The sequence below is a fragment of the Poromitra crassiceps genome (genome assembly GCF_964638095.1).
Source record: "Poromitra crassiceps genome assembly, chromosome: 3".
Classification (NCBI taxonomy): Eukaryota; Metazoa; Chordata; class Actinopteri; order Beryciformes; family Melamphaidae; genus Poromitra; species Poromitra crassiceps.
Genome location: NC_139625.1, coordinates 54968857 through 54996321, shown reverse-complemented (window position 1 = coordinate 54996321; position 27465 = coordinate 54968857). Strand labels below are relative to the sequence as shown.

Sequence of the window (27465 nt, the reverse complement as noted above, 5' to 3'; positions counted from 1 at the left end):
ATTCTGCGAACGCTGGTGTGCCATCTTAAACAAATGCTCACTTGACCTGATGACTCTCCTCATTGACCAACTGAAACAAGATCTGAAAGACATTGACCAAGCTATTGAGACAAAAACCTTGTCCCTACGCCAGGCAATCATTGATGACACAGAGTTCACGAAAGTCATGACAGCCAACCGTGCAATGCAAGTCAAGCTGTCCAATGAAATCAAAGAAATCAAAATCAAGAAATTCAACAGAGATAAGCGAGACGCCTCTGAAGGAAACATCTACTACTGGAGAAATCCTGAGAGGAGAACCCCTGCACAGCGGCGCAGACCACAACAGGATTACTACTACTACTCCTCTGATCAACTATCATCAAACAGCAGGTCGTCCACCTCCAGCTCTAGTTTTTTAGGTGGAAACCAACAGACGTGCACATCGAGGCCGCCCAAAAAACGTTGCACCCGACGAGGGAAGAAGTGCCGACGTCCTACAGAGACCCTGGACCCTGCGCTCCCAGGGCCCACCAACGCCGCCGTTCTGGCCCCACACCGAACACCGGAGGAAGTAATTGACTCTAAATGCCTCACACTTGTCGGTTCTTAATAAGGGACTTTCATTTGTCCCGAACACACAGTGTAATGAGTTTGACATGAAAATAGATCTATTTAAATTTTTCCGTAATATCAGACTTCGTGAATTTTTTAGCAACTCTAAGGAAAGTTCAGAACCACATTTTAGCCCTTCCATGTCTCAAGGTTCAGCTCAGACACAGACACCCTTTCGGGAGAAAAGCTATTTTCTACCTCCAACCAATCGTAACTCCTCTATTGAAACATTTTGTAGATTAGTTGAACGAGATGTGACTGCATTGCTAAAGAATAAGCAACAATTCAATTCTTATAGCAATCTAACACCAGATGAAAAAGTTGCTTTGAAGGATGCAGTCCGATTATTCAATCATAATTAAACCAGCTGATAAGGGAGGTGCTACTGTGGTTCTGAATAGGTCTGATTATGTTGATGAATGTTTAAGGCAACTCTCTGATGATACTTTCTATAAGAAACTGTCTGGTGACCCCACCCATTCTTTCAAGAAGACAATCCATGACACACTGGATCATTTTTTTCATGAGGGTGATATCACTAAGAAAGAACTGGAGTTTCTTAAAATTGAATGTCCAGTTATTCCTGCCTTTTATGTTGTACCTAAGATCCATAAAAGCCTTGAACATCCTCCAGGCCACCCTATAGTTGCAGGAATTGGGTCTTTGACGTCATCCATTTCATCCTTTGTTGACTTTTTGATCCGACCCCTAGCTGAGGAGGTGCCGTCCTTTGTTAAGGACACGGGCCATATGTTGTCCATCATTGACTCTGTTAATCCTCTCCCTGATGACCAACTGATACTTGCCTCCTTTGACGTAAATGCACTTTACACCTCTATTCCTCACGAGGGAGGAGTGGAGTCATTGGAACATTTTCTCTCCAAGCGAGACTGTCATTCAACCCCTTCGATAACTTGTATTGTCGAATTTGTCAAGTTGATTCTTACATTTATTTTATCTTTCAAGACTCCTGGTTCCTCCAAAAAAGAGGTGTGGCTATGGGAAGCCCATTTGCCCCCTCCTTCTCCAACCTCTACATGGCTCTCTTTGAAGAATTGTTTGTTTATACAAATAACATTTTTTCATCTAACATAATTGTATGGAAAAGATACATAGATGACATTTTTGTGTTATGGAAGGGTAACACAGAACAATTGCATGCATTTTTGGTTATTTAAACAATTGTTCTGAATATCTGACATTCACTATGGATTATTCACACAACCGCATTAGTTTCTTAGATCTATGGGTTATACGTGAGAACCACACGTTGTATTCTGATCTTTTCATTAAATCTACTGCACGCAACAGTCTCTTGAGAGCAGACTCTTGTCATCCTCTTCCTTTAAAAAACAGCCTTCCATATAGCCAATTCTGTAGAGTAAAAAGAATCTGTAGTAGAAAGTCTGATTTTGAAACCTTTCTGACATGAAAGACAAGTTTAGTTCAAGGGGGTATTAAGGCAACTCAAATAAATACAGCTGTTAAAAGAATCAACGACAGACCCAGGGATGATCTCTTCCAGAGAAAAGCTAAGACCAAAAATCCCTCCATCATTTTGACCACCCAATATTCTAAATGTTCTGAGCAGATTAAAGGGGTTATCAATAACCATTGGCATATACTCAAAACGGATACTAGTTTGCAGAACATCTTTAAGGATCCCCCTTTGGTTGTTTTCAAACGAGGAGTTAATTTAAGAGATCGTTTCGTTAACTCCGATTTACCCCCTATTTCTGTTGTGCCTTCTCAAACAGTGTTGGCATCCATTCCAGATGGTAACCGCCGCTGTGGGGCCTGTGCCCAGTGTAACTTCACCCACCGATGTAGCACTTTTCAGCACCCCCACACCGGTAAGCGCATCCCCATTAAAGGGGTTATCACCTGTTACACCAAATCAGTTATTTACCTCATCACCTGCCCCTGTGGGAAGTCCTATGTAGGTAAAACCAGCAGAGAATTAAAAACCCGTATTTCCGAACACCGCAGTACCATCAGGTGTAAGAATCTCAACTACCCTGTAGCAGCCCATTTTGTAGAGGAGAATCACCCCATCTCCTCGCTCAGATATATTGGGATAGAGAAGGTCTCCCTCCCTAGGAGAGGTGGGAACCTAGAGAATCTCCTTTCCAGGAGGGAGCACTTTTATATTCACTATCTAAACACCTTATCTCCTTTTGGTCTAAATGTTGATTTCGAACTAAAATGTTTCTTATCATTTTTTGTCTTCCTTACAGGGAAATTGACATCACTAGGCCTTTTCACTGCATCGGCTGACTAGGTTGTACTGTTTATGACGCCCCCTCGGGGTCTGATGCTCAGTTTGCACCCTATAGGGCCTGTTTGTAAATACTCTGTAAATATTAAATATTTTGGAATTTGTTTCCACTGTACTAGCCTTGTTTGGCCCACTATGTTTTTTTTTCGGTGGGCCTCTTTCGCAGCGGCCATTTTGTGTCTTGGGTGGAAGTGGCATGGTTGCACCAAAACCTCAATCGGGTCTCCTGTCTTTGGTTCATTTAGGTGTTCTGGTCCTGGGTCCCTGGTTGGTGGGTTGGTTGCACCTCTGTTTTTCCTGCCTTTTGGATGCAGGGTGGCAGCTGTGAAAAAGGTCCATTGTAACTTTGTAACACCATCTCCTTTGTGAATTCTCACTCTTGGATGGTTTTTACCATTCATTGTTTGTTTGGCTGTAAAGGTTCCTTTTTGTACCTTTTTGTCATTGAAAAATTGTGCTCTTCACATTTAGATCACTTGTAAGTTCTCATTCACTTGCAGTAACTGACTGACTGATTCTAATTGATTGGCTGCACCTGTGGTCTAGGTGTGTCTCTGTTACAAGACTGTGCTCTTCACCTTGTTTGTACAGTACATGACTTGACAAAGGCCACCAGGCCGAAACGTTGTCCTTTTATTAAATTCATTGCATCGGAGCCAGAGTGTGCGGTTTCTATTCTTCCTAAAGTAACAGATAGTGCCACTTAAAAAATATGTATTAATTAAGTATTTGGCACTAGACTTCATGTGAATTGTGCTAAATATTGGTAATGGTCTTTTTAGCTGAAAGTGCAATTGTTTGGCTTCAGAACATTATGCTCCCCAAGCTGTTTGGAGTAATTTTATGTCCCGCCCCTCCACACACACTTTTGGGAACTCTAAAGAATCATTAACTTCTGTTTTTTGGAGAAGGCTGACATGGAGCTACGCTACAGTAGATACCTTGCTGTGTGTTATGTGGACATACAATCTTCACCAATGTTTCGACTGACGTGAGGATGAGTAAATGACAACAGTTTTATTTTTGGATTAACTATTCCTTTAAGGTCAGCTAAAATAAGTATGGAATCAGTTGTTAAAGATTTTTTCCGCTGTTTGGTCATGTACTTCATGAACCTCATCGACTTACCTCCTGTCTGGAAGTTGAGTGCCACCATGTGGCAGCCGCTGGCCCACGGGGGATAAGGGTCATAGTTGGTTGAATCCACACGATCGCCTTTAGGGTAGACTCGACTCAGGGCCTTGCAGTTGTACTTCGGCATGTTTTCCTGTTTTTGTACCTTGTTCTCCGTAAAGGAACGGACCTCGTTGTACTTGTACTTGCATTTCTCTGGGTCTGCACAATTATGGGAGGGAGGGATTCATCATAGGTTGGTACATGGAGGAGCAGTGTAGGAATTTACCCAGGGGCAAGGGCAAAAATGCCCTCAAGAAATCTCAGAATGCCCCTAAAAACCATGATCCAGCGGCAGAAATTGCCCCAAGATTTCTGTACTTTTGTTTTCATTCAATTCATTTAAAATTAAATGATTTGAATAAAAAGAAAATTATAGAAATCTTACACACACACACACACACACACACACACACACACACACACACACACACACACACACACACACACACACACACACAACACCTGCAAGCTGGTTGCCAGAAGAAGATGAAGAAAACACACACAAACAGTGCGTTGTTGTCCACACTACGCTTTAGCAACTTTAAGCAGTAATTACTTTTTTAAGTGCCCCCTAAATTTTGTAAATGCCCCCATTTTTAGAGCGGGGGGGCAAAATTTGCGAGTGATTGACCATCTTCTTGCAAAAAATAAAAATAAAATAGTATTCAAGATTTCCTCCAAAATTCTATTCTTGATGGGGCAAGAAGCATCTGACACATTTAGATCAAGTTATCTAGCAATATCTAACACTTGGGTTTCTATGGTGTGTATAGTCAGAAGCTTAAAATTTTTATTCCCACCATAAAATGGTGTGTGTGTGTGTGTGTGTGTGTGTGTGTGTGTGTGTGTGTGTGTGTGTGTGTGTGTGTGTCTTGTACCGAGTGTGTCTTCCTTCTTGCAGGGTTTGCTCTGACAGTAGACCACCAGCTTTGACATCTCCTCCGCAACCTTTTCAACCTCTTCAACCTCTTTCTTCTTGAACCAAGAACGTGTTCTTTGCACTTTCTTCTCTGGCTTGATCTGTGATCTTTCCACTTCCTCTTGCTGTGATTGACTTGCAGGGTGACACTTCCTGTTGGCTGGGACGCTGGAACTCTTTTGAAGTAGGGGGTGCTGCAAAGAAGGGAGTAAAAAAAGTAGACGCTTTTTGGATGTGTTTTAGCCATATTTAGAGGAATATCTCATTTTAAATTAACATTAATTATATAGGCGCGCAAGATTCCTAGGCTCGCCCGCTCTGCACGGTCGCTTGCTTGGCTGCTTCGCGGCCTCGCCCGTCCTGCAGCTCGCTGAGCTACCCCTGCAGCTCGCAGCTCGGCCGCTGCGCCGCTTTGCCCGCAACTCAGCTGCTGTGTGGCCAATGAGACCAGCATCACTGATGATGTCAGATGTATGACATCACTGATGATGTCATCAGTGGATTTATGACATCACTGATGATGTTACAGTGGGATTTATGACATCACAGATGATGTCACAGTATGATTTATGACATCACTGATGATGTCATAGTGGGATTTATGACATCACTGATGATGTCAGTGGGATTTTATTTATGACATCATGGATGATGTCACAGTGGGATTTATGACATCACAGTGGGACAATCACAGTGGGACAGAGAAACAGAGCCCGAGCTCCCATTTATATGGGGGATTGTTGTGATGTCATTATTCAGTATTTTCTCCTTTCCTCATTCACTTTCATGTCACCACCTGCTCTGCCTTTAGGTCGTTTTACACTACTACAGACAGCAACACAGGCAGAAACATTGAACTTATTATTATTATATTTTATTATGTTATTATTATAAACCAAACATAAAAAAATAACATCTCCACCCTCCTTGCTTGCTCATAGTCTTCAACTAAACCCTAAATATCGCAGTATAAAGCATATAAAACACATTTTAATCATAAATATACATATATATATATATATATATATATTTTTTTTTACATTGCAATTCCAATACAAAACAGCAGAGGGTGCTCAGCACCCTAAGCACCCCCACTTCCCACGAGTCGCTGGGAGATCTGAGTCGCGCATGCGCACTGTCGCTGTCAACCCGAGCTCAGTCTCAGTCTCGTTTCACATACTGATATCTAGCTTGGGTGAAACAAAGTAGCTAATAGTCCAGTCGGCTAATGCTATTCAAGTGTGAAACGATTACATTTGACTTTCCAATTGAAGATACACATCAATTTGGTATGTGCCGTAAAACGCAAGTCCGTGACTCATCTACAGCTCGGGCAGCGACAGTGCACATGTGCAACTCAGATCTCCAAGGCGACACAGATCACGTAGAGTAGTGACAAAACTGACAGACCGCCATCCTAACTCCTGATTTTAGTTACACTATTTCCTGTCAGTCTCTACTGTAAACTATCAAATTAAAACAAAAAATGCCCCCAAAAAGTTATTCTGTAGTTTAAGTGTAGCTAGTCTCTCCCCAGACTCAAATATTACATTGAATTGCTGCGCTGCGCATACTACATACTGTAAGTGAGTCTGTGCCAGTTAATTAACAGCCACTGCTGGTTTTGAAGGCGGGTTGAAATTGAGTGACAGGTCGTAGCACCGATGAGAGAGCAAATGGGCTGCGCCTCCCCTGTTGTCTGATCGCAAAGTCATTACTGATTGGAGAGGACTGAAACCATCACTGGCATATGACTGGCCAAGTGAACGATTCCCTCCCATAACCAGCCATCTGAGGGAAAGTGTCCCAGACCCAGAGAGAGCTCTGCAGCATGCAGTAACGTAGTGTATCAGCGTAAAGAACTCTCATGGGTCTGGCGTCGAGACTAAAGTGTAGCCAATGATGTAGGCAAAATAACAAGGTGAGTAAAGTATGACCTCCAAACTTCTATCTATTAATAAAAGGGTGCTAATGTATATTAAACTGATGTCATATGAGGTATGGTTCTTAAAAAAAAAAAAAGTGCATGAATTCATATTTTCATGAATTGATTTTTGTTTCTACTAGGCATCGATTCTTAAGCTTGCCCGCTATGCGGGCTCGCAATCTCTGTCTGCAATTTTTGTCTCGGAAGTGATGTCACTCAACTGGAAGTGATGTCATCAGTGATTTCACTTGAGTAATTGTGCATTGTGACATCACTGATCTCATAAGAGCAATGGTGATGTCATCAGCATAGATATACTGTATATAGAGGCTAGATGGCTTAAGGCGGAGTCACCAGCGTCGTTGAACGGCCGCCATCTTGCCACGGTGTACGTTCTATGGTAGCTGTTGGAGGGTGAGTGACCTGCACAGACAAAAATACTCATAACTCGCTGAAATCTTGACGGATTTACAAACGGTTTGGTTTATTACAAGCATATTCCGTTCCCGAGATACGGCAAATAAACGGCCAAAAACACTAAAAACACTATTTTTTTGATGGGCTCCAAATTACACCAAAATTAAACCGAAGCATCTATGCCATGAGAGGGATTCAGGCACAAAGTTTCATGCAGTTTCATCCATTTTCCTAGGAGTTATGATTGCTGACAACAGATAATACTAACCCAACAACAGATGCTCATAACTCCTAGGAAAATGGATGAAACTGCATCAAACTAGGTGCGTGAATTCATCTCATGATGATGATGCTTCGGTTTAAGTTTGGTGTAATTTGGAGCCAAAAATAATAATAAAATGTTAGCGTTTTTTTAACCCATAGATATATATAAAGCTGAGCTCCCAGTGGCAAGATGGCCGCCATGCGACGACGTCGCTCTCATTGGCCGGCAGTGCGGGTAAGCTATCTAGCCTTTATATATATCTATGGTCATCAGTGCTGCGAAGTTGTGACATCATCAGTGATGTCATAAGAGCAGTGGTCCCGCACAGCGGTGGAGCTACAGGGAGGGCGAAGCCGTGCAGCGCTCGAGCTAGGAATTATATCAAAGGAAGCAAGTGGGCACTGTTTGTTTAAATTTTTGTCCCACTGATGATGTCACAACGTCTATGACATCATCAGTGATGTCATCAGTGACATCATTATTGACCAAAACCATCTTATAACATGACTGATGATGTCATAGGCATTGTGACATCATCAGTGTGGTCACTCGAGCAATTGTGGGTTTTGGGTACACTCGAGCAAATGGGACATCATTGATGATGTCATAGACATTGTGACATCATTGGGCTGTCATCAGTGAGTGATGTCATCAGTGATGCAAAGTAGAGCAATTGTGAGCTGAGCGTGCCAATAGAGCAGGCAAGGTTTTAAGTGCTCTGTCAAAAAGTGGCTGAGAGAGGGTCAGTCCTGTGGCCACCTATAGGCATTAGTGTGGTCTCATGTTGTTGTGTTCTGACATTGTGTATTTATTTCTGATCATCTCCTCATTTACCACTATGTGATCTTAGGGGATTGCTATCTACCTATGTGTTATATTTTACTGTGTTATATATTACTGATAGTAAGTATTATCATTTTTTGTACCATGTATATTGATTGTTTAGACACTAGGATTTTCTTTTATTTCTGTATTTTATATGTACTATGTGCGCACAGGACTCTGTGCGCCCAGGGACTACAGATGCAAATTAGCTCTTAGCTATCTCTGGTGCAATATGTTTATTGTGTACTGTCCCTGTTCAAATAAACAATAAAGATAAAGATAAAGATAAAGAGGCCACGCAGAAGCTGAAAGCGGGCGAGGACGCTGCATATGCGAGCTGCAGGGCCAGCTTGCCGAGCTGCACGGTGAGCCTAGGAATCGATGCCTAGTAGAAACAAAAATCAATTCAGGAAAATATGAATTCATGCATTTTTTATTTTAAAAGAACCATACACTTATATGACATCAGTTTAATATACATTATGAATAAAGGTTCACCCTCCACCATGACATACTAGCCTTTTGTTTCCATGTGATGCCCCAAGCCACCTGATACCATTCCCACAGCTCCTCCAGAGAGTCTGCTGCCAAGTCAAGCTGCAGACTGTCCTCCTCCATGTCCTGCAGGTTCAACACGTAGTCCTTCCCTTTTTTACCGTTCTTCACTGGAACCAGAGAAGAGAGGAAAGTAGGAACTGTGAGGGTAGGTGAAAACTCCCAGATGGATGTGATCAACTCTGCTGGAACTGACTTTATATTAACGATAGGAAGCTCCATTTGGGACCGGTGTGTATGCAGCACCCAAAAGGGTAAACTCATGAGGTGGGAAAAGTACACACATTCTTTACTTGGAAGTACAGTTACTTGTGTAAACAAGGGCAAATTCAGCCCCGGACCGTGTGTGGCAACCGCGGGGCCAGGCATCCCTGGGTTGTGGCTAGATGGGGTACAGCCACGGATGGAGTGATGCAAAATCGTGGCAATGGTTATTCCATGTAATTTGTGTTACTTCTTATATAGTGTCATGACGAAAGCAAAGATACAACAGGGTGAGATAAAGGATACATCCCCCCAATATTCAAGTAGCCTATAATACAGTGTGTGTGTGTGTGTGTGCGCGTGCGTGCGTGTGAGTATCCCCCTGCAATGATGATCAGGTAACCAATACATTAGATGCAGGGCGCATGATGTTGCCCCCATTCACTTCTATAGTAAACTTTGGTTGACTAATGAAGTTAATTTCCAGAATATAACTTAAAATAAAGACTTTGTTTTTCAACCAACTCAATGATCATGGTGTTTAACACCTTACTCACTATATAAAAGAGACTAAGGCACAATCCCAATTCTTATTTTTACCCCTACCCCTTGTTTTTTAGTGTCCCTCACTTTGGCCCTTGCCCTTCAAAACGGAGCCACAAGGGGTAGGGATTGAAAACAATCACCTAGGAAATGGGACACCAAGGTTTTCCTCCTTACTGCCGATAGAGAAACAGTCGCCTTTCTGCTTGCTCCTGCTTCTCTGCCAGCTTTTTGCTTTTTAACTACGAAACTTTCTTTTTTCTTTTATCCCCCTGATTTTACTACTACGCCACTTTCTAGTAACGATCTTTCATTTTGAATCGTTATCCTATTTTTATGAAATCACCACTAACAGCACTTTCGGAGCTCACCCAGGCTAAGTATAGCCTAGCATAGCCTAGCACTCCGGAGACTGTCGGACAATATGCCTCATATAAGCTGCTGTGATCATCTTCAAAGGATTGCCGTACTGGAAACAACGATATTTCATCTCTCAAAGAACTCACTGCCATCGAGTCAAATTGCACGGAATGTCACGAGCAACGTGAGTACATTATCATTAGCTCCCAGGGATGCTGACTCACTGCTACCGAGTCAAACTGCTATGGCTACTAACCTAGAGCTAGCTGATGCGGCTAGCCTGCCAGCTCCGGAGAAAGCCCTTGCTAACATCGCTAACCAAACTGCGAGCCCGAAGCATAAACAAAGACATATCCCAAAGAGATTAGTGATTTCCGAATCCACAATTACTCCACAAAACCCAGAAATCAGCTCAGCAACAGGCTGGCCCTCCCTAAATTCCAGCCTGCGGTGCTCGGCTCGGCAAGCTAATGACCGGACACGGGCTCTCCGCACGAGAGAGGAGGGTCGTCAACTGCTTAACCACAAACCCCAAAACGAGTGGTCATGGACTACTGTCACGAGAGGAGGAACAGCCCCCCCTCCTCCGCTAATGGAATTGCAACTTGAGAATCGTTTTGGCCTGCTTCGATCACCTCCAGCTGACATAGCTGCCCAGCTCCACCATGAGAAGGAAAATCAGGCTAGCGCTAGCACAAGGCCTCAGGGAAGAAACAGTGCCTCAAAGCCCAAGGACACTCAAGCCATAACAACCCTGATAGTAGGCGATTATACAGTGAAAAACATCAGGAGTTGGAGAAATTCCAAAACATACTGCTTCCCTCAAGACGCAATCTCTGACATAACAGGAAAAATCACAGAGCTACTAACATCTCACAAAGCTGTGACAAGGGTGATCCTGCACATTGGAAAAAATGTTATTTATAAGCAAGAATCAGAGAAACTTAAATCTGACTTTGCCAATCTGCTGAATATGCTAGCCTCTCTAAACATTGAGGCTTTTATCAGTGGCCCTTTACCATCTCAGGGCACGAACCGCTTCAGCAGACTACTAGGCCTAAGTTCATGGCTTTCCACCGCCTGCCCACTACATAAAGTAAACTTTATTGAGAATTTTAATTTGTTCTGGCAGCGTGAGCACCTCTTCACTGCGGACGGGCGCTATCTCAATAGTGCTGGCGAGGCTTTACTGAGTTCTAATCTACTATACACGGTGGACTATTACAAGGTCAAGATCCCTCTAAAGCCTCCCCAAGGCAGACAGCCTGACGCAGCGGCCACAGAGCTCTCCTCCAGCCCTGCTCCACCTGCAGCCACCGACCATGCTCAGATCGACGCAGCTTCCGGCCCAGCTGCCGACCCTGCCCAACTGACCAACGACGCCACACCTCCGGCAGTCGCCACACCTCCGGCTCTACAGGTCAACGCCCCACCTCCTGCCGCCACCCCGGCCCAACTGACCAACGACGCCCCACCTCCTGCCGCCGCCCCGGCCCAACTGACCAACGCCACACATCCGGCAGCCGCTGTCCCGGCAGCCGCTGTCCCGGCTCTACAGGTCGTAGCCCCACCTTCTGCCGCCGCCCCGGCTCTACATTTCGACGCCGCGGCTCAACTGGACGACGCCACGCCTCCTGCAGCAGCTGTCCTGGCTCTACAGGTCGACGCCGCGGCTCAACTGGTCGACGCTCCACCAAACGACGACGACTTCATCTTCTCCCCTCCCCTCCTCTCTTCCACCCCCCCTTTCTCCTCCACCCCCCCTTCCCCACTCTTTCCCCCTCCCCTCCACTCTCCCACCTCCCTCTTCTCGCCCCCCACCGCAGCTCAACGGCCTGATGACCCGGCGGAGAGCGACGCCCCCCCAGGTGTTTCCTTGGACCCGGCAGGGAGCGACGCCCCCCCAGCTGTTTCCTTGGAGACCTCATTTCCCCCCCCCCTCCACTCCTCCACCTCCCTCTCATCGCCCTCCTCCCTTTCCCCCTCCATCCACCTACTGCCATTCTCAGCTGGCATGAACAAGCTAATTGAGGAGGTTAATGTTAGTCTAGCTAGCCCGCTCCGCACCTCCAACAAACTGTTTGAGCGGGCTGACGCTGGACTAGCTAGCCTGCAGTGCACCCCTCCGCCTGGCCTAAAAGAACTGGCTAATCCTCGCCCCCCCCCCATCCCAAAGACCCCCTCGCTTAAATGAGCTGGCTAATCAGCCCTCTCCATCCATGAACACACTGGCTAAACAGACTCATGCCAGCATAGCCAGCACCCCCTGCTCCTCCCCACCCCAAAGACCCCCTCGCTCCTCCCCACCCCCAAGACCTCCTTGTTCCGACCCCCCACCCTCAAAACCACCTCCCCCTCCCACCCGCTCACCTTTCCCTCAATCTCCCTGCCCGCCCCAAAGGGGAAAACTGAAGAAAAAATAATTTCCTGCCCCAAAAACAAGGTTACAGAGCATCATGAAACGATCAAATGTCTAGCTATCCCCACCCTGATTAGCTACAGAACAAACAAAGATTATCTCTCAGCACGTCCTGTTCCAGGACCAAGCCTAGTATCTGTTCTCCAGGGACACTCTGAAAAGCATTTACAAAATCAACCCAGCAATGCAACTATCAAGGCTGCACTGCTAAATATTAGGTCACTTGTAAGCAAGTCGCTTCTAATAAACGATCTGATTACGAGTCATAAACTGGACCTCATGTTCCTCACAGAGACCTGGCTTGATCTAAACAACAGGGAATATGTTCTTAATGAGTCAGCCCCACCTAACTTTAACTACATTGACGCCCCCAGAGTCGGTAAGAAGGGGGGAGGAGTAGCTATTATTTTCTCTGATGTTTTTCAATGCAAGCAGGTATCGTTTGGCGACTTTTCATCGTTTGAATATCTGGCCGCTGTTCTGAAGTGCTCTCCCTCTATTTTACTACTGATTATATACAGACCACCTAAGTACTCTAGTAGTTTTTTTGATGAATTTTCAGAACTCCTTTCTATAATCTCCATAGAACATGACTGTTTAACTATTGCAGGAGATTTTAATATTCATATTGACAACCCCAATGATAATAATGCCAAAGAATTGAATAACCTCCTTGACACTTTTGACCTGTTACAACATGTCTCTGGGCCCACTCACAATCGAGGCCATACCCTAGATTTATTTATCACCAAGGGCTTTGAGTCATCGTTTCTTTCAGCTAGTGATGTTGCTCTGTCCGACCATCTCTGTATCTTTCTTGAACTCAAGATCACCCCTATCGCTCTTACTCGGTCAAAAACCATCAAAAAGCGTCACATCAACGAGAGCACTAGCACACGGTTCATGGAGGCTTTCTCGCTGGCCCCTTCCCTCTCCTCAGCCTCTGTCAATGATCTCCTAGATAACTTCAATTCTAAAACCCTAAAGGCTATTGATGCTGTAGCTCCCATTAGATCTAAACTAATCTCCAGTAAGAAAAAAGCACCATGGAGAAACGCTCCCTCTGTAAATAACAAAAAAAGAGATTGTAGGAAAGCCGAGCGCAAATGGCGGAAAACTAAACTTCACATCGATTATGACATCTATAAAAATAGTCTTCACTCCTACAACCAGGAACTAAAAAATTCCAGAAAATTCTTCTTCTCCGACATTATCAGCAAAAACACCAATGACGCTCGCACTCTTTTTGCCACTGTTGACAGGCTGACAAACCCCCCCCCCACAAATTGCCCCTGATCTTCTATCCAATGTCAAATGCAATGAATTTGCGACCTTCTTTAGGGATAAAATTATAAATATCAGACTAACTATTTCCACATCAAGAACAAATGTGGCTCCGCCGCACCCACAGAATAGGTGCTTAATTAACATGACTCAGTTCAATGTCATTGACCACAAGAAACTAGAAGAAACGATACGAGGCCTTAAATCCTCATCGTGTTGCCTAGACACCCTGCCAACAAGCTTTCTAAAAAATGTCTACAGTTGCCTGGCGACCGACATACTGAAGATAATTAATACCTCTCTTCTTACAGGCATTTTTCCAAAATCTCTAAAAACTGCAGTTGTTAAGCCCTTGCTAAAGAAGCGTAGCCTCGACCCCTCTATAATCAGCAATTACAGACCAATATCAAATCTTCCCTTTATTAGCAAAATACTCGAAAAAACTGTCTACCAACAACTCAATACCTTTCTATCCTCCAATGACCTCCTAGATCCTTTCCAATCAGGCTTCCGACCCCATCATAGCACCGAAACTGCGCTTATCAGAGTTATAAATGACATCTGAATGAACACTGATTCAGGTAAAATCTCAATCTTAGTGTTACTAGACCTCAGCGCTGCCTTTGATACGGTTGACCACGAAATTCTATTGGACAGACTGGAAAACTGGGTCGGGCTTTCCGGCACGGTCCTAGAGTGGTTCAGATCTTATCTGCAAGACAGGAACTACTTTGTCTCCATTGGCAACTACACATCTGACCAAACCAAAATGACATGTGGGGTACCCCAAGGATCAATTTTAGGTCCTGTCCTGTTTAACCTTTATATGCTCTCTCTGGGCCTAATTATGCAAAAAAAACAAAATAGCTTATCATAGCTATGCAGATGACACCCAACTCTACATAGCCCTCTCATCGGATGACTATGCCCCCATAGAGACACTGTGTCAGTGCCATGCGCAAATTAATGATTGGATGTGCCAGAATTTTCTCCAACTTAATAAAGACAAAACAGAGATAATTGTCTTCGGCAAAAAAGAAGATAGGCTCAAAGTTACTGCTCACCTCGAATCCCTATCTTTGAAGCCAAAGGACCAGGTAAAAAATCTTGGCATTATTATTGACTCTGATCTAAATTTCAACTCCCACATCAAGCTTATAAGAAAATCTGCCTTCTATCATCTAAAAAATATAGCAAGGATTAGAGGCTATATGTCCAAACAAGATCTTGAAAAACTAATTCATGCTTTCATTTCTAGCAGGCTAGACTACTGCAACAGTCTTTTCAATGGTCTTCCCAAAAAAGCTATTAAACAACTACAGCTCATTCAGAATGCGGCTGCTAGAGTTCTAACAAGAACCAAGAAAGCTGAACACATTACACCAGTTCTCAAATCCCTGCATTGGCTGCCAGTAAATCTTAGAATAGACTTTAAAATTCTGCTAATAGTTTACAAATCTCTCAACGGGTCAGGCCCACACTACATCTCTGAAATGCTTCTACACTATGAACCATCCAGATCCCTGAGATCTTCAGGCACTGGTCTACTAATTGTCCCGAGGACCAAATCAAAACATGGTGAAGCCGCGTTCTCCCACTATGCCTCTCATAACTGGAACAAACTCCCTGAACACATTAGATCTGCCCCTACTCTGCCTATTTTTAAATCCAAGCTAAAGACCTTTATGTTTACTCTTGCTTTTAACTGCTACTAAACTACTGCCTCTCTCGGCCTGTAATTTTTCTAAATTTTTTTTCCTGTACATTTCCAACAAATGGACTGTACATGTAATAATAATACTGAAGAATGCCTTGTAACTTATTTAAAACAGAAATAATGTTTCATGTTTGTTAATTTGAGTATATATTTTAACTAAAACTGTCGGCTGTGTTTTTTATGTGTTTTTTATATGTGCATTGCTTTGCTGCTTGTTTTTTCGATTATTTTTTTGTAAAGCACCTTGAATTGCCTTTGTGTATGAAAGGTGCTATATAAATAAAATTTGACTTGACTTGACCACTCATTACTTGATCATTTTGGCCAACTGTGATAATAAAACTATTTGTGGTTCAAACAGATTGATCGAAGTCTGCAGATTCGCATATATATACTATTTTATCATCATATTGCATATTACCAGAAATTAATTAATATTTATTTTTCATAACTTACTAATATTTAAATTATTCTAGGTTCTAGTTGACTCGTTTGCTCAGGAGTAACTGGAAAACATGATTATAAAATTATAGGCTATATAGGATAGTATAGCCTATATTCAAATTGATTGAGTTGATAGTGGAGCTACATAATATTCTGTTTTTTTTACATTTTATTCTGGCGATTGGGTTGCTTCATAATCGGGACATTAAACTATCCCATGTTGTTGTTGTTGTTTTCGCTGGGTCGGGTGTCCAAAAATAATCTATTTTTAGCTCCATAGTCACGTTTCAGTGTTACGTTTTACACGGATCTGCTTGCAGAGGCTGGCGGGTTGGCTGGCTGGTGCTTAAAGTGGGCGCCAATACCGTCTATGTTAACTCATTGAGTGCCAATGACGACAATCGTCGTCAATTCGTTTAGTCACGTGGAGTGCCAATGACGACGATTGTCGTCAATTGCGTTTTTTGACGGTGGGACGTGGATCAAAGCCTAATATATCTCCTGTAAAATTTTGGGGCATGTTGAATGTGTATAACCTATTTTACCGACCCATTAGGTGGCGACAGTGCTCTCCAGATTAGAGAAAGTTGAGTAAAAACAGCAGAAAAAGCCGTGATGAAACCATTCTCATGAGAATGGTTTGGCTTTTCGCTGTCGCGCTGGGAGCCGGCGCACAACGGTGGGGGACTCCGAAAATAGACTCTGGGTGCAGCACACTTTGAAACGCGCAGCAGAAAGCCCAGAAAGCCCAGAATCGGACGCAGCTTCATCCCAGCTCACAACCGAAACCCCAGAAACGAGCGAGCCCGATCCAGACTCCCCCGACGAGCGGCCGCCATCCAGGCAGCAGAGACTCGCCTGACACACGCAGCACTCAGAGCGAGCAGAGCCACCAGAGACACACCCACGGAGGAGGAGTTTGCAGTAGAGGGGGGTAGGGGTGCTGTTATATTGAAGGAAATTACTGTTCAGATGTTTCAGGTCAGAAAATATTAGCTTCAGAGTCAGTGATTTGCTTGAAATGCTTAATTTCACAAAAGGTTCAATATCTCAGCTTCTAGATGGAAACGCCTGTTTTTGCTGTTTTTGACCTATCTTCTCCGGCTGATAACTAAAGAACGGAAAATGATATCAATAAACTTTTTTTTGCTGCTGATACAATAGAGTCTCATCGTTCTTTGTGCGTGTTCGGTGTTTACATAGTAATATCACACAATATTCTGTGGGCCTCGAGAAATCACTGAAAACGCTCTGAAACTCTGGCACTGGGAGCGTCCGTTCTCCAAAAGTGGCTGGCACTCAATGAGTTAATAGCAGTCATCTGCTGCCACAATTGAGCCCCATCCGTGTCCGCTGCGATAGTCCATCCATATGATTTAGTTGCCGACACGGCGACACCAGCGTCTTTCTGAAAAGTTACATTATTCTCAGCTGGGAGCTGGGGACACGCTGTAAAAAAGCAGGGGGATGCAGGCAGCGGACTTTTCAGTGCAGATCAAACTCAGAGCAAACCGCAGCAGAGACACTCGACTCCTCCCACCACGGAGGAGGAGGAGGAGGGGGGTGGGGCACGCAGGGCACTACAGTATACAACCATTGACAGTACACACACACCCAGGCAGCAGCAGGCTCGATGCATAGAGAGCAAACAAGCTAGAATAGGCTATCTGATGCCCACCAGCAGTAAATCAAGACCAGCAAGAAGGTGTAGGGTCTGCGCACGCAGGGGCCAGCGCTGCTGGTTGCAGCTAAAACATATTATTTGGCCAAACAAAATTCCTTTGTTTTCACTCTTTTATTGAAGGAAATTATTTTTGAGGTGTCATTATATCAGAAAATATTAGCTTCAGAGTCAATGATGTGCTTGAAATGTTTAATTTAACAAAAGGCTCAATATCTCAGCTTCTAGAAAAAAATTGCTGTTTTTGGCTAAATCAAGCTATCTTCTCCGGCTCATAACTAAAGAACGGAAAATGGGATCAATAAACTTTTTTTTGCAGATGATAGAAGAGAGTCTCCTCGTTCTTTGTGCGTGTTCGGTGTTTACATAGTAATATCACACAATATTCTGTGGGCCTCGAGAAATCACTGAAAACGCTCTGAAACTCTGGCACTGGGAGCGTCCGTTCTCCAAAAGTGGCTGGCACTCAATGAGTTAACCGTGATCTGACAGAAAAAGTGTCATTTAGAGAGCGCGTGCACTCCCGTCCATCATGCCCCACGCTGGCCGCAGGCTCTCGTTATAGCCTGTTTGAGGAGACTACTCGGAGCTCAAAATCTTCCGTGGGCATCCGAATGAAGCCAAACTATTTCGGTGAGTAAAACATCATATTTTAACCTGGAAATGAGGACCGTGGTGTAAAAAACCAAAATTCTCCTTTAAGGGTTAGGGTTATGGTTGCTCTCTCTCGTTTCTCAAGCTCGCTGCACCCGGCCCACATCTATCAGCATTAATTAATTACCTCCCGTACTGTGCGTGGACTGCAATGCTGCTCTGCAGTCCACACAAATAATGGGCCCTATTTACCCAAAAGCGGTAATTAAGCGTTTGCGCTCGTTTAACGGCATGCACAATGCAAATTGGGGGCAGGCACAAGCACATGCCTGTTATAATTGTAGTACTGGGCATAGGCGTGCCACATGCCAAAGCAGGCGTTTCAGCGCTAACATGTGGGGATAGATGGCATTATCCTATCGTCAGCAGCACGCAATTACTTTGCCCTAAGAGCTTTGAAAAGGACCTCTTATCTGCTAAAACACTCACTGCGCTTGATCGCACACTATAATCTCAGCGCTTCGCAGCGCAGAAACGTCATTACGCATGGACGTGCCACCCCAGGACATCAAATTCTGATGCTAAAATTGGGTAACCAGCAGATTATTCGGTGAGGCAATCAACTATAATTCACTGAGAAACTTTTATCACATGCAAGGAGGGGTTATGGTAAATTAATTGAGAAAACTGGTACCAATAGGCTATTCACCTTCACCTGCTATAACCCGGAGGGTCATTGGCATCATCATCTGGTAGCGAGGATTTTTTTGTGTGAAAAAAAAATTCCTCGCTACCAGAGGGCCAGATTGTGACCGTGCTCTTCCACCAGTAGCCTACTGTAACACCATCACTCCCAATTATAGCTACTAATTTGATCAAAATGACTGGTAATCAAAGTTTATTATACCAACATTAACTCATTCACTGCCAACAACGTATGAACACGTTTTCAGAATCCAGCTGTTCCCTGCCAACAACGTGTTTACACGTTTTTGGCATCGATTTTTTTTTTTTGACGGTGGGTTGTGCATCTAAGCCTTTTACATCTCTTATATAATTATTGGAGCCACCGAACGTTTACAACCCATTCCACCGACCCACTAAGTGGCAACAGTGCGAGGAAGGAAAGCATTTTTTTAACTTGTCAAGCCATTCTCAGCCCAGCCATTCTCCTTTTCGCGCTGATTGCTGGCGATGCGGGATTGCAAATTTACATAATAGATTCAGCCGATCTACTATGATCGGGTGATAGATTACAGTTGGAGGAACACACTTTGAAACACGCAGCATAAATATGACCAGAATCGCAAAAACTTCTCTCAACCAAAACTCCAAACGAGCGAGTCCTTCCCGACTTCCTCAAACAGCGGCCGTGCAGACAGGCCAGACAGGCACAGGAGAGCAGCAAAGCACTGACTGGTGACAAGCTTGTCCGCCCACGGAGGGCGGAGTTGAAGCAACTCGAGAGGGAGGGAGAGAGAGAGAGAGAGAGAGAGAGAGAGAGAGAGAGAGGGAGGGAGAGCGAGAGGGAGGGAGAGAGAGAGAGAGAGCGAGAGGGGGAGGGAGAGAGAGAGAGAGAGAGCCAAAAATGAATGGTTAAAGTGACAGTTCCATCCAATTTCACAAAAAGCCGTTTATCTCTGAATATTCTTTTTCACGCTAAAACCATGCTGTATTCAACTGCTAATGCTTACATAACTACTAACTCTACAAACTAACTCTTTTAGACAGAGAAAGTACACATTCTATTAGTACTTTTGAGATATTGTATGTTCACAAACTCCAAGCTGAAACGAATCCTCGGCTCTTATAAAATGAGCCATAATCCTCAAAAAACGGCTTGGCAGAAGCTACCTACAGCAAAAAAAAACGTCTGGCAGTCAATGTGTTAACATTTTTCATATTCAAATTTAATAATTCCACCAGAAATGACACCAGAAACTTTGCTCTAGCTTTATAACAGCCCACTACAGCAATTTGATGGGGTGTCATATATAATATGTCATGTTAATCAGATTAGTAATGTTGCATGTGCAATGTGCATCCTGGATATAGTTTGTTACAATAGTGTTAGCTCAAATGCTAACATTAAACAGTATGTGGATGGACAATGCTAACACCATTAGCGCCATGTTCTGGGATGTACAGTAAAATAAAAACAGATTTGGGTGGTCTAGTGGTTCTCAAATGGGGTCCGGGGACCCCCAGGGGTCCGTGGCACTTTGCCAGGAAGTCCGCGAAAAGTTTTCAGAAAAATAAAAATAAAAACTGTGTTTTTGTCATTTTTTGTTTGCAAAAGCTTCATAGTTCAATGAAAATATTGTATGCTTTAAATCTAAAATTGTTCATGGATTACATTCTAATCTACCAAACCTATCTATTTAAAAGTCAAGTAGGCTATGTTACGTGGAAACAATTAAGCTTAGCGCAAAATCACAAATCAGAATGAGGGGGTCCCCGGTACATTTTCTATCTTGTAAGGGGTCCTTGGCTGAAAAACATTTGAGAACCTCTGGTCTAACCTAACCTAATCAAAAGCGTCCGCCTTCTAAAAAGAAAAAGTAAATTGACCCAGGGGCCACACTGAGTGAGGTCGGGGCCACATGCGGCCCACGGGCCACCAGTTGCCCACCCTTGGTCTGAACCTTGTTCTCCTGTGACAAACCAGTTGGCGTGGCTGACGTACATTTGAAAATCATGACCCATCCCTAATGTATGTGTATGTAGTATGTGAGCCACTGTGTTATCCCACCGGTCAACATGTTTACTCATTCTATGACCACACTGAACAAAGTTGAGTAATTGCAAATGCATATATCAACACTAGACACCTTCAAGATTATGTGTGGCAAAACTTGTTGTCCTATCTTTATGTTAACATACTTTAATAACCTTTTGTTTGGGAGCTTAGATGCAGCCAATCTCTTCGCCTGGTGCAAGCAGGAAGTAAACAGCTCTGGTCTTGTGACAATTTACACTAAACATGTGACACTGCACATATTTCATTATTCTTTCAATATGTGCTGGGAATGCATTGATACATCATCCAGGAACATTTTTAGAGCCTTATAAGTGAAAAAAAATTACGGTCACTATTGTGACTGGTGGGATTTGTCGATACAAAGGATCACTGGGTCGGGATGTTGAAACACGCATTTCAGAACTCGATATTTGCGAAGATTGCTGTCCCTCTTCCACAAGCAGGAAACCAGTGCCCGCAGCCAATGCAAGGCAAAACACGACCAAACCTACCACAGTAACGTCCGCTGATTCATCAAGAAACGAATTACACACAGCCAGAGCATCCTGAGCCCTTTGTATCGACATTGAACTCAGACGTTTTGTTACATTTGTTTGTAATGTCTGGCTAATTTCTGGCTGATTAATAGTGTTTTTCTTTCAGCCCTTGGTGTTTAGCAGTGGGTCCTGCTGCAGTCCGTGTGTGTGTGTGTGTGTGTGTGTGTGTGTGTGTGTGTGTGTGTGTGTGTGTGTGTGTGTGTGTGTGTGTGTGTGTGTGTGTGTGTGTATGTAGGTACGCTCGTTGTAATTGACGCTGCGTCCCAAGCGGGCGGGGTCAGGCGTTTTGAAACACACCACCCCTTCGGGAAACGAGAGTGAAACAGTGGCCATGTCCACATGGAGACGAGTTTAGGTGTCAAGTCAAGTCAAGTCAAGTCAAGTTTATTTGTATCGCACATTTCATACACAGAGGCAATTCAAAGTGCTTCACATAAAATGGTTGACAGGAAAATAAAAGAATAAAAGAAGAGAACAAAATGGACATTTAAAAGCATCACAACAAAACTTTATAAAAAGTGCATTAAGCAACAGGCGCAGCAGTTGCAAAAAGAGCAAAAAACTTATAGAGGACTCATTGGGTTGCACACTTACACTGCATCCTTGCACACTTACACTCCATCCCTGCACACTTACACTGCATCCCTGCACACTTACACTGCATCCCTGCTCACTTAAGCCTGGATTATGCTTGACGCTTTGGCCGGCCGCACGGAAATGAGAGACACGGAATCCTGACGAGGAAACGTGTGGAGCTTTTATACTCTGTTCAGGTTTCTGCTCGCGGAATTGAGCGCAAGTCTTGAAAACTCCACTTTGTCCGCCCAGCCGCGTCCGCGTCCGCGTCCGCGTAGTTACAAAATTCGGGGCGCGCACGGCCAGGCGAAAACCGTCCGCACGGAGCCTTGCGGAGGGGCGTGTCTGCTGATATGATGTCACTTTTCCGCGCGGACACTCGCATTCAAAGCATAATGAGCCCTTTACACTGCATACCTGCACACTTACACTGCATCCCTGCACACTTACACTCCATCCCTGCACACTTACACTGCATCCCTGCACACTTACACTGCATCCCTGCTCACTTACACTGCATCCCTGCACACTTACACTCCATCCCTGCATAATAGAATAAATCAATTTATCTATAGAATAAAATGGACATTTAAAAGCATCACAACAAAACTTAAAAAAAGGGTATAAAAAGTGCATTAAGCAACAGGCGCAGCAGTTGCAAAAAGAGCTAAAAACTTATAGAGGACTCATTGGGTTTGCATAATAGACTATATAAGAAACATGACTACACACACATATAATAGTGATTGAGAAACAGCTGTCAGCAGTTAAAAGTGATGGTAAACATAAAAGTCTTTAGTCTATTTTTAAAAGTAAGTAAGGTTGGGGCAGATCTGAGGTCTTCAGGCAATTTGTTCCAGCTAGCAGAAGCATAGTGGGTAAATGTGGCCTTCCCATGATTTGATTTGATCCTAGGGACAGTTAATAAGGTGGATCCTGCTGACCTAAGAGTTCTAGAGGGTTCGTAGCGTGGGAGCAATTCAGCTATGTATTTAGGGCCTAGGGCTAGGCCATTAAGTGATTTATAGACTAATAACAGTATTTTAAAATCTATTCTATGACACACTGGCAACCAGTGTAAGGACTTAAGAACTGGAGCGATATGATCAGCTTTCTTAGTCTTAGAACTCTAGCAGCAGCATTCTGAATGAGCTGAAGTTGCCTAAGTTCTTTTTTGGAGAGACCAGAGAAAAGGCTATTGCAGTAGTCTAACCTACTGTAGATGAAGGCGTGAATTAGTTTTTCTAGATCCTGTCTGGACATGTAGGCCCCTATCGTTGCATCGGCGCAGTTTCTAGGCCGAGCGGCAGGCGCAGATCAAAGCAGTGGGCGTGGAAAGGCGCACTTGATATCGTCGTGCTGGCGCTAGATGCAGCCCAAAGCATTACAACCACGCCTTTTAGGCGTAAAATTATGCACTGTCATGCTCATTGGATAAGTGCAATAAACGAATCGCACGCTTGCCTTTTTAGCTCCAATTCCAGTGATCCCGCAAAACCAGACGAAAGCCAAACGCTCTGCCCCCCCCCCCCCCTCCCTTCATCCAGCCTGTCTGTCTGCATTATAGGCTATTATTCCATATTATTATGCTTCTCAAACCAATCTAACTGCAGTTTCAATACTGCAAGCATGTAAATACGCTACACTATAGCAAGATCAAAGTGAAAATAATGTTCTATGCATCAGCTAGAAAAATATAGCCTATTAGATTGGTGAAAGTTTGTCCAGAAAGATATCATTTTCTCTCGCCTGCTGCAGGAAGGATGATGCACATAAATATACCCTACATTATGTCAAGTCATTGCATAAATGTGTTTTTATTGTAAAACTAAATGTGAAATAGGGCCAAGTTATTGGAGGGACATCACAGTATAGCAGATGCCATTAGAAGCGCGTTCCGAAGCGCGTTCCGCTGTTACTTCTCTAAATCACGTTAACTCGACAAGGGGTATATATAGCCCCAGGAGGACATATATGTTTCACTTAGGGTGGTGTTTTAATTTCGATGATTTATTTGGTCCAATATTGAAATGTTCTACAATTGCAGGCTGTGTTACCATTACACATTATTTTAGATCGACCTTTTATATCTATTTCGCCTCATTTGGTTGCTATTTAGTAGCGAAATTTAGTACCCAATTGCATGCTGGGGCATTCACAGGCAGTCAGAGAGAGACAGTCGTATTGTGCCTGTCAGACTGCCTGCAGCCTCAAAGCGGTACGGACAGAGTTGTTTTACCCAGGCTGGAAGCGTTGTCACACAGGCTTGTGACAGTAACTCAACGCGGAAGGATTTATTTCACAATAAACTGGTAAACGCACACCAATGCCTGCTCCTGTCAGTAGGAGAGAGGGAGAGAGTGACACAGAGAAGGGTGACAGAGGAGAGAGGGGACGGACTGGCCCATTGAATAGGCCTGCTTTTCAAAGGCGCAAGGCGCTAAATTAACGGCAGGTCGGAAGATAAGAGTACGCCGGTATTTAGCGCCGACACGCCCACTTTGGCGCATTCAGGGACTCCGCCACGCCCATTCGGCCTAAAGCGCATTTGGCAGCCTAAAGCCTATTGCTATTTTCCCGAAACAGGCGCTAGGCACGTTTTTTTGCGGTTAAGGCCCGTAATAGCGCCGATGGCCTGTGGGAGAATAGGGCCCGTAGCCCCTAATTCTTGCTATATTTTTAAGATGACAAAAAGCTGATTTTCTGATTGACTTAATGTGGGAGTTAAAGTTGAGATCGGAATCAATAATCAATACAGACAAACAGACCCATGCAGAAAAAAGAAAGATAGCGACAGAAATACACAAACGGATAAAGATAAATGGCATCCATCTGTTGACTTATCACATCTCGGTGAACAGGAACAGATAATAGCCAGAGAGATGTTGTTCAGTGAGTCAGATGTGTTTGCTAAGGATGATACCGACATAGGTTGCATCCCAAACCTCCAACTAAAAATTCACTTGACAGACGAAACACCAGTACAAAAGTCTTACAACTCAATACCGAAGCCTCTATACCGAGAGGTAAAGGACTATGTCCAAAAGCTGCTCGACCATGGATGGATCAGGAAATCCACCTCTCCATACTCATCCCCCGTGGTCTGTGTTAGGAAGAAGGACATGAGCTTACGTCTATGCGTGGACTTCCGTGGATTGAATAGCAAAACAATCCCTGACCGTCATCCATTGCCCCGCATACAAAACCTGCTGGATAATCTTGGGGCTACTCATGGTTCTCCATACTCGACCAAGGCAGTGCGTACCATCAGGGCTTTGTCGATGAGTCCTCTCGGCATCTGACAGCTTTTAGCATGCCTTGGGGGCTGTATGAGTGGACCCGCCTCCCCTTTGGCCTGACCAACGCCCCGGCAGCGTTTCAAAGGTGCATGGAAGGTGTCCTTGATGGTCTGAGGGACGAATGCTGCTCTCCATACTTAGATGACGTGCTCTGTTTTTCTAAAGACTTTGAGGAACATGTTGAAGATCTCAAGAAAGTGTTCTGCCACCTACGAGAGCATGGTGTTAAGTTACGTCCCAAGAAATGTGAGCTTTTCAAACGTCAAGTAAGATATGTGGGGCGCTTAGTGACAAGTGAAGGGGTCCAGGTAGATCCTAAGGACTTAGAGGCAGTACTCCAGTTGAAGGAAAGGGAACCAAAGAATGTAGGAGAAGTTTGAGCTCTGCTAGGGTTCTTGTCGTACTATCGATCGTTTATTCAGGATTTTTCGAGAATAGCACGGCCGCTGTTTAAACTCCAAGAGAGCCCTGTTGAGTCCGGTGAGCGACCCGTTACAACTAGAGCTGCTAAGTCTAACAAAGAGAACCCCAAAAATGGCCAAGTGCCGTCGCGGACACCCGTACAATGGACTTCCGAACATAGTGCTGTCGTATCTCGCCTTGTTGACATGCTGACTAACCCCCCCATTTTGGCCTACCCAGATTTTAACTTACCATTTGTGTTGCACACTGACGCATCTAATGAGGGTCTGGGGGCAGTGCTCTATCAGGAGCAGGGGAACAAGCTACGTGTTAGTGCTTATGGTTCGAGGACGCTCACGCCTGCTGAAAAAAACTATCACCTTCATTCCAGCAAGCTTGAGTTCCTCGCCCTAAAGTGGGCAATCTGCGAAAAATTTCGCGATTACCTTTACTATGCGCCCACGTTCACCGTATACACAGATAATAATCCCCTCACCAGGGGCGGAGCGACCCTATCAGCCCAGAGGGGGCGAAGCTCTTAGGGGGGCCCCATCAAAAAAAAAATATATATATATATATTTTTTTTTTTTTGGAAGGCCAGGCCAGGCCGCAGGGCCGGTTCCAGAACAAGATGACTAGGGGTGCATCCTAGATAGGAAGGGGTGCAGATGCCCGGCCAAAGGCCGGCCGCCCGAAAAATTTGACATGTTATTTTACTAAAAATAATGCATTTGACCATCATTTCAAGTAGAATGATACCACCCAAGCAAGAATATTTCAAGTGTTTCAAGTGCTTTACTGAAATATTTGGACCATATAATGATAATACAATTATCTCAACCTTAAAAGGTTACATATAGGTGCCAAAAAGCCATAAAATCACATCAAAGAACAAAGAAAAACAACAACTATAATTCAAGTTTAAACAGTAAGTGTGCAGCTGTAGCATTTATAAAAAAAAAATTTTTTTTTTTTTTTTTTTTTTAACTTTTCAACTGAGCATGCAGACAATTAAAATAAGGGTGCAATGCATGCTTTTGCACCCCCGTAGAACCGGGCCTGCCAGGCCGCGAAGAAAAATGTGCCTTTTTTGCATGTTTGAATCGGTTTTAGCCATATTTAGTGGAATATCTAATTTTAAACACACCAATGTTATTGTCTATTGATTGAATTCCTCTCAGACTCACACCACTGACTTTATTAAATAAAGTCATTTTAAGTCACAACTGTAAAATAGCTGATAGCCCCTATATCCGAAAACACAATTTGTCACTCATTGAGCCAAGTAATATTATGTCCAAGAAAGACTACAGTGAAGCCACTTTACAGACAAGCTTGTTCTGAAGAAGAAAAAGAAAAACACAGGTTGCCAGCCAGGCCCAGTGGCCTGGCCTGCAAAAAAAAAAAAAAAAAAAAAATTTTTTGATGGGCCCCCCTGACGAGTGGGCCCGTGGCGGCCGCACCCTCTGCCCCGGCGTACGCTCCGCTACTGCCCCTCACCTATGTATTGAGCACAGCCAAGTTAAATGCCGTTGGTCACCGCTGGGTGGGGGAGCTGGCTGACTTCCACTTCAGCATCAAATATAGGCCAGGCAAGGCGAATACGGACGCGGACACCCTGTCCCGTTATCCTTTGAAGCTCCACGACCACATACAGGAGTATACTGAGACCATGCCCCCAGATGTTGT

At 44.0% G+C, this 27465-nt stretch overlaps 1 protein-coding gene across 1 annotated transcript in view; it reads right to left on the bottom strand.

The window, feature by feature from the left end:
* The window catches only part of LOC310773161 (1-phosphatidylinositol 4,5-bisphosphate phosphodiesterase gamma-2-like), a gene marked incomplete at both ends in the record, with an annotated part of 30005 nt that extends 4741 nt beyond the window's left edge, over positions 1-25264 (bottom strand). Inside the window, 4 exons of the mRNA XM_083633071.1 lie at positions 4001-4207; positions 4927-5161; positions 8951-9066; positions 25255-25264. Coding sequence (XP_083489197.1) covers positions 4001-4207; positions 4927-5161; positions 8951-9066; positions 25255-25264 — 568 coding nt within the window. The remainder of the gene's footprint in view (positions 1-4000; positions 4208-4926; positions 5162-8950; positions 9067-25254) is intronic.
* Between the last annotated feature and the right edge of the window lie 2201 nt (positions 25265-27465).